The sequence below is a fragment of the Elgaria multicarinata genome, chromosome 3 (assembly GCF_023053635.1).
Source record: "Elgaria multicarinata webbii isolate HBS135686 ecotype San Diego chromosome 3, rElgMul1.1.pri, whole genome shotgun sequence".
NCBI classification, from domain to species: Eukaryota; Metazoa; Chordata; class Lepidosauria; order Squamata; family Anguidae; genus Elgaria; species Elgaria multicarinata.
This window is the reverse complement of record NC_086173.1, coordinates 2,308,807-2,323,851: the sequence shown is the minus strand read 5'-3', so window position 1 is coordinate 2,323,851 and position 15,045 is coordinate 2,308,807. Positions and strand designations below refer to the sequence as shown.

At 46.3% G+C, this 15,045-nt stretch overlaps 1 protein-coding gene across 1 annotated transcript; it reads left to right on the top strand.

Annotated features, from left to right (window-relative positions):
• Positions 1-5,258: 5,258 nt before the first annotated feature.
• Positions 5,259-11,753, top strand: TMED1 (transmembrane p24 trafficking protein 1). The gene is made up of 4 exons (XM_063123622.1): positions 5,259-5,441; positions 6,561-6,658; positions 8,817-9,000; positions 10,213-11,753. Exons 1-4 carry the CDS (start codon positions 5,259-5,261, stop codon positions 10,429-10,431), a joined length of 684 nt encoding a protein of 227 aa, XP_062979692.1. The 3' UTR covers positions 10,432-11,753.
• Positions 11,754-15,045: the final 3,292 nt, after the last annotated feature.

Genomic DNA, 15,045 nt, shown 5'->3' with positions numbered 1-15,045 from the left:
ACAACAAATGCAGAATTCTTGGTTGTTTTGTAACTAATGCAACAAGACCTGGAGCTTTTCTACACCAGGCTTTTATTATGCATGTGCACTTCCTCACTCGTGATAGTTTGTGGGTTCTTTACACAATGTCCGCATTCTCCATGGCCTCTTTCATGGTTTTCAATCATTATCACAGCATTTTTTCCTAATAGGGAAATTCTAGTATGTTTTTGCAATGGCATTATAAGAGTGTTGTGTAATTGCACAATTCTGCTATACTACAGTGCCACCTAGTGCTGTATAATGGAACATACAGAAAGGCAGAGAAAGAAAAACCCGGCGGGGTGGGTGGGTGGAAACGTGTAAAGGAGCTAATTTTAATCCTGCATAGAATCTGGAAGCAGAAGCCTTGGTAAAGGTACATGTTACAAACCTCATGTAGAAAAGCTCTCTCCCCCTCTGAGGAAAGGATGTCTTAACTATTATGTATATTCCAAAATCCATATTAGTGTAATATCTTTATTAAATTAACCAAAAGATCACAAAAATATTGAAGCTTTCAAAATCTCTGGATCTATTCATCAGGCAAGATATTACAAAAGTAGATTTGGCACTATTGGTGGCTGGATGGGAATAAAAAACCCTGAGTTGATGGTGAAGTCACATATCTGGTTCTCAGATTACAATAATCCACTGTGGGTTAATTTGTTGAGTTATGGCTTTAGAAGCTGTTTAGTTATTGCACAGACTGGGTTTCTGGCACATAACCTTTTGTGTTGAGTCTCTGTCTGGGCCCTACAGAGACTAGCAGTGATTACAGCGGTTCTCAGCCAAATCAGCAAAGACGTGAATTAAGACAGAGATTTAAGTAGGTTAAAACAAACCTTTTTACTGGCAAATAAATATATAATTTAGTTATGGCAGTACAGATACAAATACTTACAAATGGTCAGTCAATACAGCTCACATGAGGGACATGGAAGTTATACAGGAAGTTGAAAATACATTTACTTTTATAGACAACCTGTACAATGACGCAACTCCTTGCAACCCTTAATTGAAGACAATCAGTTAGACAATTATTCAATTATGACACTCAATGTCCAGGTGTAGAGTTGACCTTTAAGTTTCTGCTGAGTCTTCTGTTCCTCCAGATCCTCAGCAATTAACAAATCAATGGAAAACATAACCAGGATCCATTCCAGGATCCAACATAATTCACCCATGGGCATTCCACAGCTTGTCATGTCGCGTGAACCCAGGTGTCGTGGGACATTTGAGACTTAAACAACCCTTGTATAATTCTAGACCAACCCAATGTTGGCCCAGCACATGTTTCAGAGCCTGTGTGAATTATCCAATGGTGGCAGATTGTGACATGCAAACTGGCCCACAGTATCTGTACATTCAGAGCCCTAAATGACCTAGAACCTGCCTACCTGAAGGAGCGTCTTCTCTCATATGGTCCTACCTGACTATTAAGATCATTCTCAGAAGCTCTTATCTACGTACCGCCACCTACAATGGTGCAGCGGATGGCTACCAGGGAAACAGCCTTCTCTGTAGTGCTACAGGTCTGAGGAATGCCTTTTCCAGGAAGATCACCCTAATGTCTTCATTGTTGTTGTTTATTCGTTCAGTCGCTTCCGACTCTTTGTGACTTCATGGACCAGCCCACGCCAGAGCTTTCTGTCGGCTGTCGCCACCCCTAGCTCCCCCAAGGTCAAGTCTGTCACCTCCAGAATATCCTCCATCCATCTTGCCCTTGGTCGGCCCCTCTTCCTTTTGCCTTCCACTTTCCCTAGCATCAGCCTCTTCTCCAGGGTATCCTGTCTTCTCATTATGTGGCCAAAGTACTTCGGTTTTGCCTTTGATACCATTCCCTCAAGTGAGCAGTCTGGCTTTATTTCCTGGAGTATGGACTGGTTTGATCTTCTTGCAGTCCAAGGCACTCTCAGCATTTTCCTCCAACACCACAGTTCAAAAGCATCTATCTTCCTTCGCTCAGCTTTCCTTATGGTCCAGCTCCCGCAGCCATAGGTTCCTACGGGGAATACCATTGCTTTAACTATGCGGACCTTTGTTGTCAGTGTGGTGTCTCTGCTCTTAACTATTTTATCCAGATTTGTCATTGCTCTCCTCCCAAGAAGTAAACGTCTTCTGATTTCCTGGCTGCAGTCAGCGTCTGCAGTAGTCTTTGCGCCCAGAAATACAAAGTCTGTCACTGCCTCCACGTTTTCTCCCTCTATTTGCCAGTTATCAATCAAGCTGGTTGCCATAATCTTGGTTTTTTTGAGGTTTAACTGCAACCCAGCTTTTGCACTTTCTTCTTTCACCTTTGTCATAAGGCTCCTCAGCTCCTCCTCGCTTTCAGCCATCAAAGTGGTGTCATCTGCATATCTGAGATTGTTAATGTTTCTTCCTGCGATTTTAACTCCAGCCTTGGATTTAAGCCCAGCACGTCGCATGATGTGTTCTGCATACAAGTTGAATATGTAAGGTGAGAGTATACAACCCTGCCGTACTCCTTTCCCAATCTTAAACCAGTCCGTTGTTTCGTGGTCTGTTCTTACTGTTGCTACTTGGTCGTTATACAGATTCCTCAGGAGGCAGACAAGATGACTTGGTATCCCCATACCACCAAGAACTTGCCACAGTTTGTTATGATCCACACAGTCAAAGGCTTTAGAATAGTCAATAAAACAGAAATAGATGTTTTTCTGGAACTCCCTGGCTTTCTCCATTATCCAGCGGATATTGGCAATTTGGTCTCTAGTTCCTCTGCCTTTTCTGCTTCATTGTATTGAAGCTTAATCCAGCCAAGACAGAAGCACTTTTGGTCAGTCAAAAGAAAAATAATGGAATAGAGATTCAACCTGTGCTGGCTGGGATTACACTCCCCCTGGACTCAGGATCACAGTTTGGGTGTACTCTTGGACAGGGCCCTGAACCTGGATGTCCAGGTTCCAGCAGTGGCCAGGAGTGTGTTTGCACAGGCACAGCTGAGACTAGTGCACCAACCATAGCCATTTCCAGAGACATCTAATCTAGCAATAGTTACACATGCCTTAGGCCAAATCTACACCAAGCAGGATATAACACTATGAAAGCGGTTTGAAAACAGTGTATGGAATATGACGTGGGCCCCAAGTGTTGTCATTGCACTTCAATACCGTTATAGTGTAGGGGCTCCATCACACCTACTTTTTTCCCTCCTGGTATGCACTCGCAATTTTGACCTCCGTTTCATTATTGCGGCGAGCGCTGGTCGCTTACACAATCGCTGCTGTCGTTCGTTCTCCTCTTATTGCACCCGCCCCTTCTCTTTCCCTCTCCAGTTCATTGGTTCTTGTTGGGTGATGGACATGGTTGCCTTCCCCCCCTTCACTCTGGTTTTGCTGTCTAGGGTTTTACCGATTCAGCGTTTAATTGGCGCTGTTTCTGCGGGCAAGAAGGGTAGGGTTGGAACACCAAATGCCTGTTCCACCGGCTCAGCACAACTCTGTTTGTTCGACCAGCAGACTCAGCAAAAATCCATGAGTGCCCAGCAACAAGCATACAATAAAATGCTCATCTGATGGAGCTCTAGTGGTTCCACTGGTGCAGAATGTCTTCTAGTTCTTCTGCTCCTGTCACCCTTTTCATGGGAGTTTCCTCTTCATTGGCTTTCCTCATCTCAGCATTCTGCTTCAGCTTGCTGTTGCTCTTCAATCTCTTGTGCTTCTTGTTGCTGTTCCATTTGACTGCATTGGGGCTGTGGTCGCTGCTCTCTTCTTTATGTAATTACAGCTCATTGCAAATGCAGAAGAGAAGCAGGAAGCAGAGCTACGGTAAGGGATTGGGGATTTCCCCCCTATCTGAAGGAGCTCTAAATTACATTGATTTTATGCTGGCTTAAACCTGACACCAAATGACCAGGATAACAGAATTATCTGAAATTGAAAAAGCATTTGGTCTTCTGCGAAATTAACATTTGTTATAAAATATAGGGGGAAATGGTTGTTTTTCACCTCCACCTGCTGCTGTTTTTACCAGCTGGTTCTGGTGGCTTATAGAAGCCACCAGAACCATCTGCTCTATGTAGAAGAGCAGAAGGACCATTTGCTCTGGAATGGTAGCAGTGGGACATTTCAGCTGCATTATTTATTTATTTATTTATTTATACACAACATCAATGCTTATTCTACAACCCTCTCCACCCTTGGTCAATCACACCAAGACACAGCACATTGCAAGGAGATTGTTGACCAACCCATATGTGATGCAAAGGGTTGCACTTTTTGCAGTGAAAGCTAATAGATGTAGAGCAAAGTTTTTAGATACAATTGGAGTGTGTTGTTATAAAGATTCAGAGACATAAATGAAATGTCATTGAGAAGGAATTAAAGGTTTCTGTATGTCCGCTGTGCTCCCATCTTACTATCCTTTTAGCAATGCATGTTACGTTTTTGATCGCTGTAATTTTTAACCTTGTGTCATTTTCAACCATGGATAGTATAGCAAAATAATGTCAAGTTTGTATGTGTTGCAATGATCTGTGGATGGAGCAATAAACATATTGATTGATTGAGGTTGTGGACAGGCCTAGGCTGACCCTATGAAAAGGAGGACAGGGCTGCTGTATCTTTAACAGTTGCATAGAAAAGGGAATTTTAGCAGGTGTCATTTGTATATATGGGGAACCTGGTGAAATTCCCTCTTCATCACCACAGTTAAAGCTGCAGGAGCTATAATAGAGTGGCCAGATTCAAAAGAGGGCAGGGCTCCTGTATCTTTAACAGTTGTATTGAAAAGGGAATTTCAGCAGGTGTCCTTTGTATATATGGAGAACCTGGTGAAATTCCCTCTTCATCCCAACAGTTCAAGCTGCAGGTGCCCTGCCCTCTTTTAAATCTGGTCACTCCAGTATAGCTCCTGCAGCTTTAGCTGCTGTGATGAAGATGGAATTCCACCAGGTTCTCCATATATACAAAGGACACCTGCTGAAATTCCCTTTTCTATGCAGCTGTTAAAGATACAGGAGCCCTGTCCTCCTTTCCATATGGTCACCCTAGACAGGCCGCCAGTCTTTTCAGGGAGGCCGCGCTTCCCGGGCCCAGGCAGGCAGCGGCGGCGGCCGCCGGCTCGCCCGCACTCTGGGGCCTCCTGGGGCCGGGCCAGGCCAGGCCAGCCCCCTCTCCTGCTGCTGTTCGGCGCCTGCCCGAGCGAGCGCGGAGGCGGGCCGGGCTTCCCTCTGGCCCCGTCCCCTTCTGGGTGGAGAGAAGGCCGGCTCGGCGGCGATGGCGTGGGCCTCGGGCCTCGGGCTGCCGCTGCTGCTGGCGGGGGCCTTCTGGGGCGGCCTCCAGGCAGCCCAGCCGCCCGCTCCGCAGGACGTCGAGTTCACCTTCCTGCTGCCGGCCGGGCTGAGGGAGTGCTTCTACCAGGTCGCGCCGGGCAACGGCTCCATGGAGGTCGAGTACCAGGTGGGTGGCTGGGTGGGGGGTGCGGGGGAGTGGGGGTCCGCCCCCAGAGGCCTTGGGGATGGGGATGGGGATGGGGTCCGTCCAGACCCCCGCCTCGTGGTCTCTACTAGCGCCCCGCAGCGGGAGGCGATCTGCCCCTGATCCGGTGCGGATCCGGTGCGCCGCAGCAGCAGCTTTCGGTGGCTATAGGGTATTTATGTATAGGGTATTTATGTATGTATGTATGTATGTATTGCATTTTTATACCGCCCAATAGCCGAAGCTCTCTGGGCGGTTCACAAAAATTAAAACCACAATAAAACATTAAAACCACAATCAAACCAATGGATCACCGACAAATGCCCACTGGCTGGTTCGTCTTTCCCCAGCCTGGTGCCCGCCCAGATGTGTTGGACTACAGCTTCCATACTCCCCAGCCAGCATGGCCAGTGGGTGGGAATGGTAGGCCAACAGATCTGGGGGGGGCACCAGGCTGGGGAAGGCCGGGCTATTGGTTTAACCAAAGTCTGTGTACTTGCTACTTCTCTTCTGGGAAGTTTAGCTGGCCCATGAATTGTCTTACCAAATCCAGTCTTGTCGACGCTGATGGCAGGAGTTTTTTCTCTGGAGTTATCGGGGATTGAACCTGGAACTTTTATGCATGGAAGGCTTGTGCTGAACCCCAAGCTACGTCTTGCCCTTCATTCACACAGTAGCTACTTATCCTGACAACAGCCCTGTGCAGTAGGTTAAGGGTGAAAGAGAGGGACTTGCCTCCAGTGCATTTCTTATTTATTTATTTATTTATTTATTTATTTATTATTGCATTTATATCCCACCTTTTTTCCTCCAAGGAACCCAAGGCAGCGTACATAATCCTCCCCCTTTCCATTTTATCCTCACAGCAACAACCCTGTGAGGTGGGTTGGGCTGAGAGCCTGTGACTGGCTCAAAATCACTCACTGGGTTTCCATGGCCGAGTGGGGACTAGAACCCGGATCTCCTGACTCCCAGTCCAACGCTCTAACCACTACACCACACTGAAGCAAAGGTCTGCACCAGTTTGCCACTTCCCTTGCGTTTCACTGGCTTTTCCGGACATGGCGGTCTCTATCATGCATCCCTTGTTGTGCCATTCAGGTTATTGGTGGGGCTGGGCTGGACGTTGATTTCTCCTTGGAGAGCCCTTCAGGCGCCTTGCTGGTTGATGAGTACCGGAGATCAGACGGGGTGCACACGTGAGTAACACAGCTTTGTTGTCTTGTTGTCCCAAGAACCGCGGGCAGGGACAGAGGTCATTTCTTGCAGATTAGTTGCTCCTTACAACACTGATTAGGAATCCAGTTATCTCTCTGTTCTTTATAAGTAAGTGTATTGTAGCTGACTACCACAATTAGCATTAGGGTGGTTGGCCACTGTGTGAATGGAGTTCTTGTTGATTGCGAGTGGGATCCAGAGTCTATCATCATCATCATCATCATCATCATATATTTCTTACCCGATCGAGGCGGGGAACAACATATTTATTTATTTATTTTTATTTAGGCATTTTTATCCTGCCATTCAGCCAAAAAAGGCTCTCACAGCAGCTTACAAAAATATTTCTTGACAGTCCCTACCCACAGGCTTACAATCTAAAAGACATGACACAAAAGGAAAGGGGATTGGGAGGGAGGAGGGGGGAAAGAAAAGCAAATTCAGGCACTACGTTCTTAGTTGCAAAGTTCAGCAGTGAGAGTTGGTAGCAGGAGGGAGGGGGCTCTCAGCTGGAGCTGGATCCAGGCACGGTGGAGAGGTGCCTGGCTGCTGCTTCCTCCCTCTCTGGTGGCCTCTGCAGAGACAGTTGGTAGCAGGAGGGAGGGGGCTCTCAGCTGGAGCTGGACCCAGGCATGGTGGAGAGGTGCCTGGCTGCTGCTTCCTCCCTCACTGGTGGCCTCTGCAGAGACAGTTGGTAGCAAGAGGGAGGGGGCTCTCAGCTGGAGCTGGACCTAGGCATGATGGAGAGGTGCCTGGCTGCTGCTTCCTCCCTCACTGGTGGCCTCTGCAGTGACAGTTGGTAGCAGGTCTGAATCACAAATTCTACATAGGGGACTGGGCCTCTCTGCTGAATGGGATAAGGCTGCAGTGAATAGGAAAAGGGGGGATACCTAAAAATCATGCAGGGGCACATTCCAGGAGCAGAACCCTTCTGTTCACAGAAGGCAGGTACTGGATCCAACCTTGCAAGTTTTAAGCTTTTTTGTAAGCTGCCTTGGACATTGTAAATAAAAGAGCTAGATTTAAATCTGGACTACAAATAATAACACAGCCATATTTTTATTTGCACAAACATGTTTGTTTAACATATGTTTCCTGCTCTTACGTGGGGGTCATCGGCCTTCCATCTAGAGCATGGATAACTGTAGCTAAGCTAAGCTATTACATTCACCTCAGGCCACGTTCGGACGGCATTTTGGTGTGGACTTACAGCATGTTGCTTTAAAGCATCATGGTAAAAGCTGTCCGTGGGGTGGAGTTCACCCGCTGTGTGGGATACTCTTCTCTCCGCCCTCCTACCATATTGGGTTCCCTCTTACCATATCGGGGCGCCACCATTCCGTGGGGAGGGGAGGAGTGGGGGCAGAGAGCCGAAAGACGCAACTCTTGCCCTGGCAACAAGCACTGCCACCGCCGTGCCCCCCTGGAAAATGGATCCATCTGCTGAAGGAAGAAGGCGACGGCCCCAGCAGATGGATCCATTTTGCAGTGAGGTGCCGCCGCCGCTTGTTGCTAGGGCAACAGGCGTGTCTCATATATTGCCGATGCAGCCGTCGTCATTGCTGGAGGAAGAAAGGGCAGTGAGTGGATCCGTCCTCAGAGGGAAAGCGATCTATCCACCACTTCCTCCTTTCAGTACTGCTAGAGCAATATGTAGCGGGATTCAGTAATGCGATAGCTGCGCTAAAAGGAGCAAGGATTATTGTGTTTTGACAATACGCAATATTGTATTGTGTATTGACATTCTTCACCACCCCCACGCCCGTCCTGCGAAGCGTTTGAAGATCGGTGCAAGGGGGTGATATTCTCAGGGCTCTCCCCTGAGAGCATCAGGTAAGTTCTTTCCATCCCCCCCGCCCCACCCCGATATAGGGACGTGCACGATCGGGGCTCCCCACGTTCATCCCAGCATGGAATTCTTTCCTGTGCCTGTAGAGCCCGGGGTTTCTGCCGCTCTTCCCTGGCAACTCTGGAGACATGGGGAAAACTCCACGGAGCCCACCACGCAAAGTCAGGCACTCTCCTCTGCACAGCGTGGATATTTTGCGCGGAGTGTTTTCCCAAAAATCTCCACTGTTGCGTGGAGTTTTCCCGCCCGACGATACGTTTCTCAGTGGTGGTTCTATCCTTTGCCTGCAGCATTGAGCCTACAGAGGGAGGTGCCTACAAGCTGTGCTTAGACAACACCTTCAGCACGATCTCGGAGAAGTTGGTGTTCTTCGAGATAATCTTTGACAGCAACCCGGAAGAGGACGACTTGAACAGCTGGGCAGATGTAGCAGAACCGGAGGAGATGCTCGACATTAAGATAGAAGACATTAAGGTGGGCAAAGATGCAAAAGGAGATGAGAAATGCTGAGTGCAGACAGTGGGGTGGATCCAAACCTAGTCATATGTACTGTAGACCCATTAACTTTCCCCATTGATTTCAATAGGCCTACTCTGTATGACTGGACCCAATCTAATACATTTAGGCAGCATGCAGTTTTTTAAACCACTGGAACTAGATTGGGAATACAACAGGACTTTTCCAAGCCCTACTGAAACCTTACCCAGGAAGGTAACATCATTACCTGTGCTGTAGTGGCTAAAGTGTCGGACTGGGAGTCGGGAGATCTGGGTTCTAGTCCCCACTCGGCCATGGAAACCCACTGGGTGACTTTGGGCCAGTCAGACTCTCAGCCCAACCCACCTCACAGGGTGGTTGTGAGGATAAAATGGAGAGGAGGAGGATTATGTACAGCGCCTTGGGTTCCTTTGAGGAAAAAGGCAAGATATAAATGCAAATAAATAATAATAATAATAATAATAATACGCAGCAGGGGGCCAGCCAGTCTGAGAGTCTGTTGCCAGGGGGTGTTCAAACCATCCAGGTATTGGCTGATTCAGGAAGAATCTCCTGCTTAACAGTCATATCCTTTCCTGGATCTTCATGCCCCTTTTCCAAGTTCCCCGTGTCCCACGTTCCTATTGAGGGCCTGCCCCCCACCCACCCCCATTGGATAGCCACTGGGCAAAGCATTACAAATCAGCTAAGAGCCCAGTTGGGCAATGGATCTTCCAAGCACTAGCCCTGGTATGTCATGATTGGCGTTGATCACATTTATAGCTTCGCACACGCACACACTGCCTCCACCCCCCCCCCCCAAAAAAAATCCCCCAGCATTTGGCCTTGGGTGAAATGTGAATGCAGCAATTTACACTTGTGAGGACAAGCCAGGAGTGATTAGAGCTGCTGCCGCTGCCACCCCTATTTCTGGCAGCCTCTTTTCTCTCCCTCCCCTCCCATTAGGCTGTTGCAGGAACAGGGGTCTAAACTGATCTCTTACCAGAGGCCTAAACTGATTGCTTGCAAAGGGCTTTTGAGATTAAGCCAAGGGCCACATGTTGCCCACTCCTGAGCGAATAGGGTATGTAACTAGAGTGGCTCTCTCCTGCAAGCCCTTTATTCCTCTGTTTGCCTGACAGCGTGATTCCCTGCCTCACCATACCACAGCTGATATTCTCTGATCAGCCTTTGTTCTCACCTTTATAGGAATCTATCGAAACCATGAAGACCCGCCTGGAGAGGAGCATTCAGATGCAGGCACTGCTGCGAGCCTTTGAAGCCCGAGATCGAAATTTGCAGGAAAGCAACCTGAGCCGGGTCAACTTCTGGTCAGCTGTCAACCTCAGTGTGCTGCTGCTGGTGTCATTTCTCCAGGTGTATATGTTGAAAAGCCTCTTTGAAGACAAGAGGAGAGTCTGGACGTAGCAGAAGGAGAAACTGCCCCTTCCTTTCTACCTATGGATTCAGACCAGTACCAACACCCATGTTGCCAAAGCTCCTGAAATAGCTGCAATTTTAGTCTTGGTCCCTCAACTGAAGGGTTAAAATATCACAGCCAAGGTCAGGGAGGGATTGAACAGACGCATCTTGTGTGGTGGTGGCAATGTGTCAAAACTGAGAGCAGGACACCAGTGGCTTGAAGAAATGGAACCGTTGGGCGGCAGCAAACAAGCAAGAATAGCAGCCGAATTCAGTGCCTCACACATTCAATGGCTTCTTCACTTGCAGTGTCTCACCAAGGGTTATGGCTTGCAACAGCGCCTGTCCTGGACCTCAGACTTGGCTATTCTGTATCAGACTTCATCCATGTGTGCCTTAACAATTGCTAACCTCGTTGGAGGTAGCTCTGCCGATGCCTCTTCAGTTGCCTTTAGTCTTTACTCTTGAATGCCTTTGTCCTAAGAGCCCCCAGAATACTTCAGGGTATGAAGCAACTCCACACAAGTAGCTTTGATTATCTTTGCCCTCCATGGTTCCGGGCTCCATTTTCTCCAGATGTGTCTACATGTGGGGTACATGAAACTGGTAAAGGGATTGTTTGAAAAAGTTTTGGCTCCAGCACTTGCCGGACTGCGAAGGATGGAAATGCCTGGCATTGCCCTAATCCAAAATCTAGTTTGCCCTATTCCAAAATTCTGATTCCCAGCCAAGTGTCTGAAGTTTTTTCCCTTGGGAGAACTATTGCCTTTCCAAGACTAACTTTTTAGGTATTTTTAAATGTTAGGTGGGATTATAGTGGGCTGACCTACAGCCTGATTGTATCCACTCTTTTTGTTTATTTTGCACACACACACAGCCTCAGTTTATACATTCTTGGGGGAAGATTCCCTGTAGCCTGGGGCTTTGTTCTTTTCTCTTACTAGAGATGAGGGTGGGATGTTCAAGAGCAGACCGTAATTGTCTCTTTCAAAGGTGCAGCCACATTTCATTTTTTCCTTCATGTTCGTAGAGTGCTTAAAATGTACTTGAACGTAGCCTGCCAGTTCATGGTACTCCTTTGGCTGCCCTTCAGGGCCCAGACCTGCGACTTTTGGTAGCTGCATCCCAGATTACCAGCCTGCTTTTCTGATGGCAGGAAACAACTGTGTGCATGTGCTGAAGTGCTCAAGGCTTTATATGGGCTTCCTCACCTCCCAGAATGCCTGGCATGGTATTAATATGAGAGGCCGACAGCACTGACCCTTTTGAATGAACCAAAGAATGTATCGGTCAATGTCTTGTGGTTCAATAAATGGAGCTTGTGCTGTCCTGGATCTGTTATTGGACTTGGGCTAGAACAGGGCTGGTAATGTTTGTTTTTACCCCAGGGAACTCTAGGCTTGGCATAAAGTATGCCAGTATTGCAACAGTAGACACAAGGCAGTGAGGAAACCAACATTCTAGGGAGCCACCTGCTGTTTTATCATTTTTACCAGCTATGAAAGACTGGACCGTTATGGAATTGGTAGAATGCAGAATTATGGCCAGATCTCAATGGAACTATTCCAGTGTTTGCCACCAACTACTTCTTGCATCCCTGGCTTTATAGACAGGGCAGTGAAGTATTCTTGGAACTCAACAGGTAACAGAGCTCCCTCGCTTCTGACTTCTGTCTAGATCCAGTGAAGAAGCCATGTTTGCCTCTATGGATAGGTCGCTGTGGAGTATTGCATTAGTATAAATGGGAAAATACAAAGTATAGGAATATACTTGTTTAAATACATTTGTAGCAAAATCATTCCATAAAATCTGGAAATCCCAGAGCTTATAAACAGTGTACGTTATATCCCACTTTCCCACCACATGCCCAAAGAGTGATGACTTATCAGACTGATACAAAGATATGAAGTGGCTTTAGACTGATTTAGACCATCTAGCACTCTATGGTCTCCTCTTACTGGCAGCAGCAATTCAGGATCTCAGACAGAATCTTTCCCAGCCCACATAATTGGAGATGCTGAGGAGTGCTTGGGAAGTATGTGAACTACAACAGAGCTGACCCCCCCCCTTCCTTGTGAGTTCAATATTTTCAGGTGAGGCACAGAATTCAAAATCCTGTTTAAAAAAAAAAAAAGGATACAAATGACCTGAGATATTGAGGGCTATAATTTGAAAAGTTTATTTTCTATGATACATATACTACCAGAATCTGAAGATCATATAGGTCTAAGATTTAAAATACGTTGGAGAAATGAAAGAACATGAACAGGTCAAGCTGTATCTCCATGTGTATGTTTTAAAGAGAACCATTACAAAGTAAGGTTGTATGCTCCGCACCGGAAATCCAGGGGTCTGACGGACTTCCGAAATCACAGTGTAGTTAGGGGGTGGTTTCAAAACCATTGGAAAGTCGCGATGTGGTTAGAAGATCATTTGGAGCCCCAAATGGATCCGTACGTATAGACAGGTTGCTTACATGTGTAACTGTAGTTCTTCGAGTGGTCATCTGTGCATCACACATATGGGCTCTGCGCCTGCATGGAGCACTACTCTGGAACTTCTAAAAGCTGAGGAACTGTTTTGGTGGGAACCTCTCCTCCACCATCCACTGCCCATGTCCTTCGGGGTTCCCACCTAAGCACCCAGTTCCTTGAGACCGCCTAGAACAGTTCTTGGCTTAGGAATAATAGTGTAGTAATGATCACCACGGTATCAAATAGTTTGACACTGTAGTGGGACGTTTGTGTGAATGCACAGATGACCAATCAAAGAACTAGTTATGGGTAAGCAACTTGTCTTTCTTCTTCATGGTCTCTTGGCGTCACACATATGGGCGAATAACCAGGTGACTTACCGGAGGTGGGATGGTGTCAAGCTAGTCTTCAGACTATCAATGACGGAACTGCTCTGCCAAAGTTGCAGTTCTGTTGAGACTTCAAGTCCAATCTGTAATGAGTGACAGTTGACAATGTCAACCACATCACTACACTATGGAAATCTGGAACTGAGACTCCTCTTTCAAAGTCTGCCAAAGTAGCCATTCCTTATGTCAACTGTGCACAAATCTGTGGTGTTAATAGGAGGCCTGCAATCTCATAAGACAATTTGATGGTTTGCACAATCCAGGAAGAGAGTCTCTGAGTTGAGACCTGTAGTCCTTTTTTCTCTCCCCCATAGCAGATAAAAAGGTGTTGAGATTTGCAGAAGAGTGCTGATCTATTTATTTATTTAAAACATTTGTATCCTGCCCTAAATCATTAGGATCTCAGGGCGGTGTACAGATAAAATCATACAATATAAAACAATACACACAGCTAAGAACAAATTAAACCATGAATCAAGTTAAAACCAGTATATAATTTGAAAGCAATGTGCAATGTTCTAGATGTATAGAATGCTAGCACCCTTCTGACATCTAGCACGTGCAATGTGGATTCCAGTGGAGATGATGATGGTGGTGATGGAAAGAAGCTTGGTAAATTAAGGTGGAAGGCTGACACCATCTCGGGGAGGAATGCTGGATCCAGCCACAACACCATCGTGTCTCTATGAAATAGGAGCTGCAGTAACTGCAACTAGAAAAACAACTTTGAATGTCAACAAATGGACATCTGCGGCTCAAAGGGCTTAGCTGATAACGGTTTCAGAACTACCAATAAGCTCCATTGAGGAACAAAAGAACGCAGCAGTCTTTATGCCCTTCATAAAGCATTTAGCCTGTGGGCGAGTGAAGACCGTAGTGCCTTGGATTAACTGATGCGAAACTGATATAGCTGCTAGATATACTCCGAGAGAAGAGTACTGAGACCTCTCTCAAACAGTGAGTATAAAAAAAAGAATTCCTCTGATGGATCCTTCAAGTGGATCGAATTTATTTTTCTCGGCAAACCTGAAAAAGGTTGCCCATTTCTTGGAGTATGATTATTTTGTGGCTGGTTTCTTGGCTGCTTGCCTTATTTCCAATATTTATTTATTATTTATTTATTTATCATAATTATACCCCGCTCCTCAGCCAAAAAAGGCTCTCAGAGCGGCTTACACTTAGCAAAAAAGACAGCAAAAAAATATGCTCCAAAGCACTGTCTCACTGGGTTACAACCCTCTATCCTCCATGCTGTCAACTTGAGCATGGATAGGGATGTTGAATCCGACCATTCTCCTTGGAGATTAGGTCTGGTTTTATGGGTAACAAGTGCAAAAGCAAGGAAAACCCCATGGGGGAGTAAAAAATAGCCAAAGGCAAGGGTGGAACCAAGTAATCTTCAACAATAATATTAGCAAAAGTTTTATTAAAGTGCCAAGGTGTCTATGCATTTCGAAAATATTCCTGGTTGGTATATTTTGCATATATACTCTAATTAGCTGAATGATGATGTATTACACCTTTTTGATTGCAATTTGTATGTCTTGCTATACATATGGTTTTAAAGTTTTTCTAATTAGATATTATAAATTTTTAAGGTACAGATACTTGTAAAATGCCTCTAATTGTAAATATTATGATACAAAGGACTTCTTTGTTTTTTAGATAAAGCCCTGAGGAAGAACGCAACTGCGTTCAAAACACGTAGGCACGTTGGCACTTTAATAAAACTTTTGCTAATATTATTGTTGAAGATT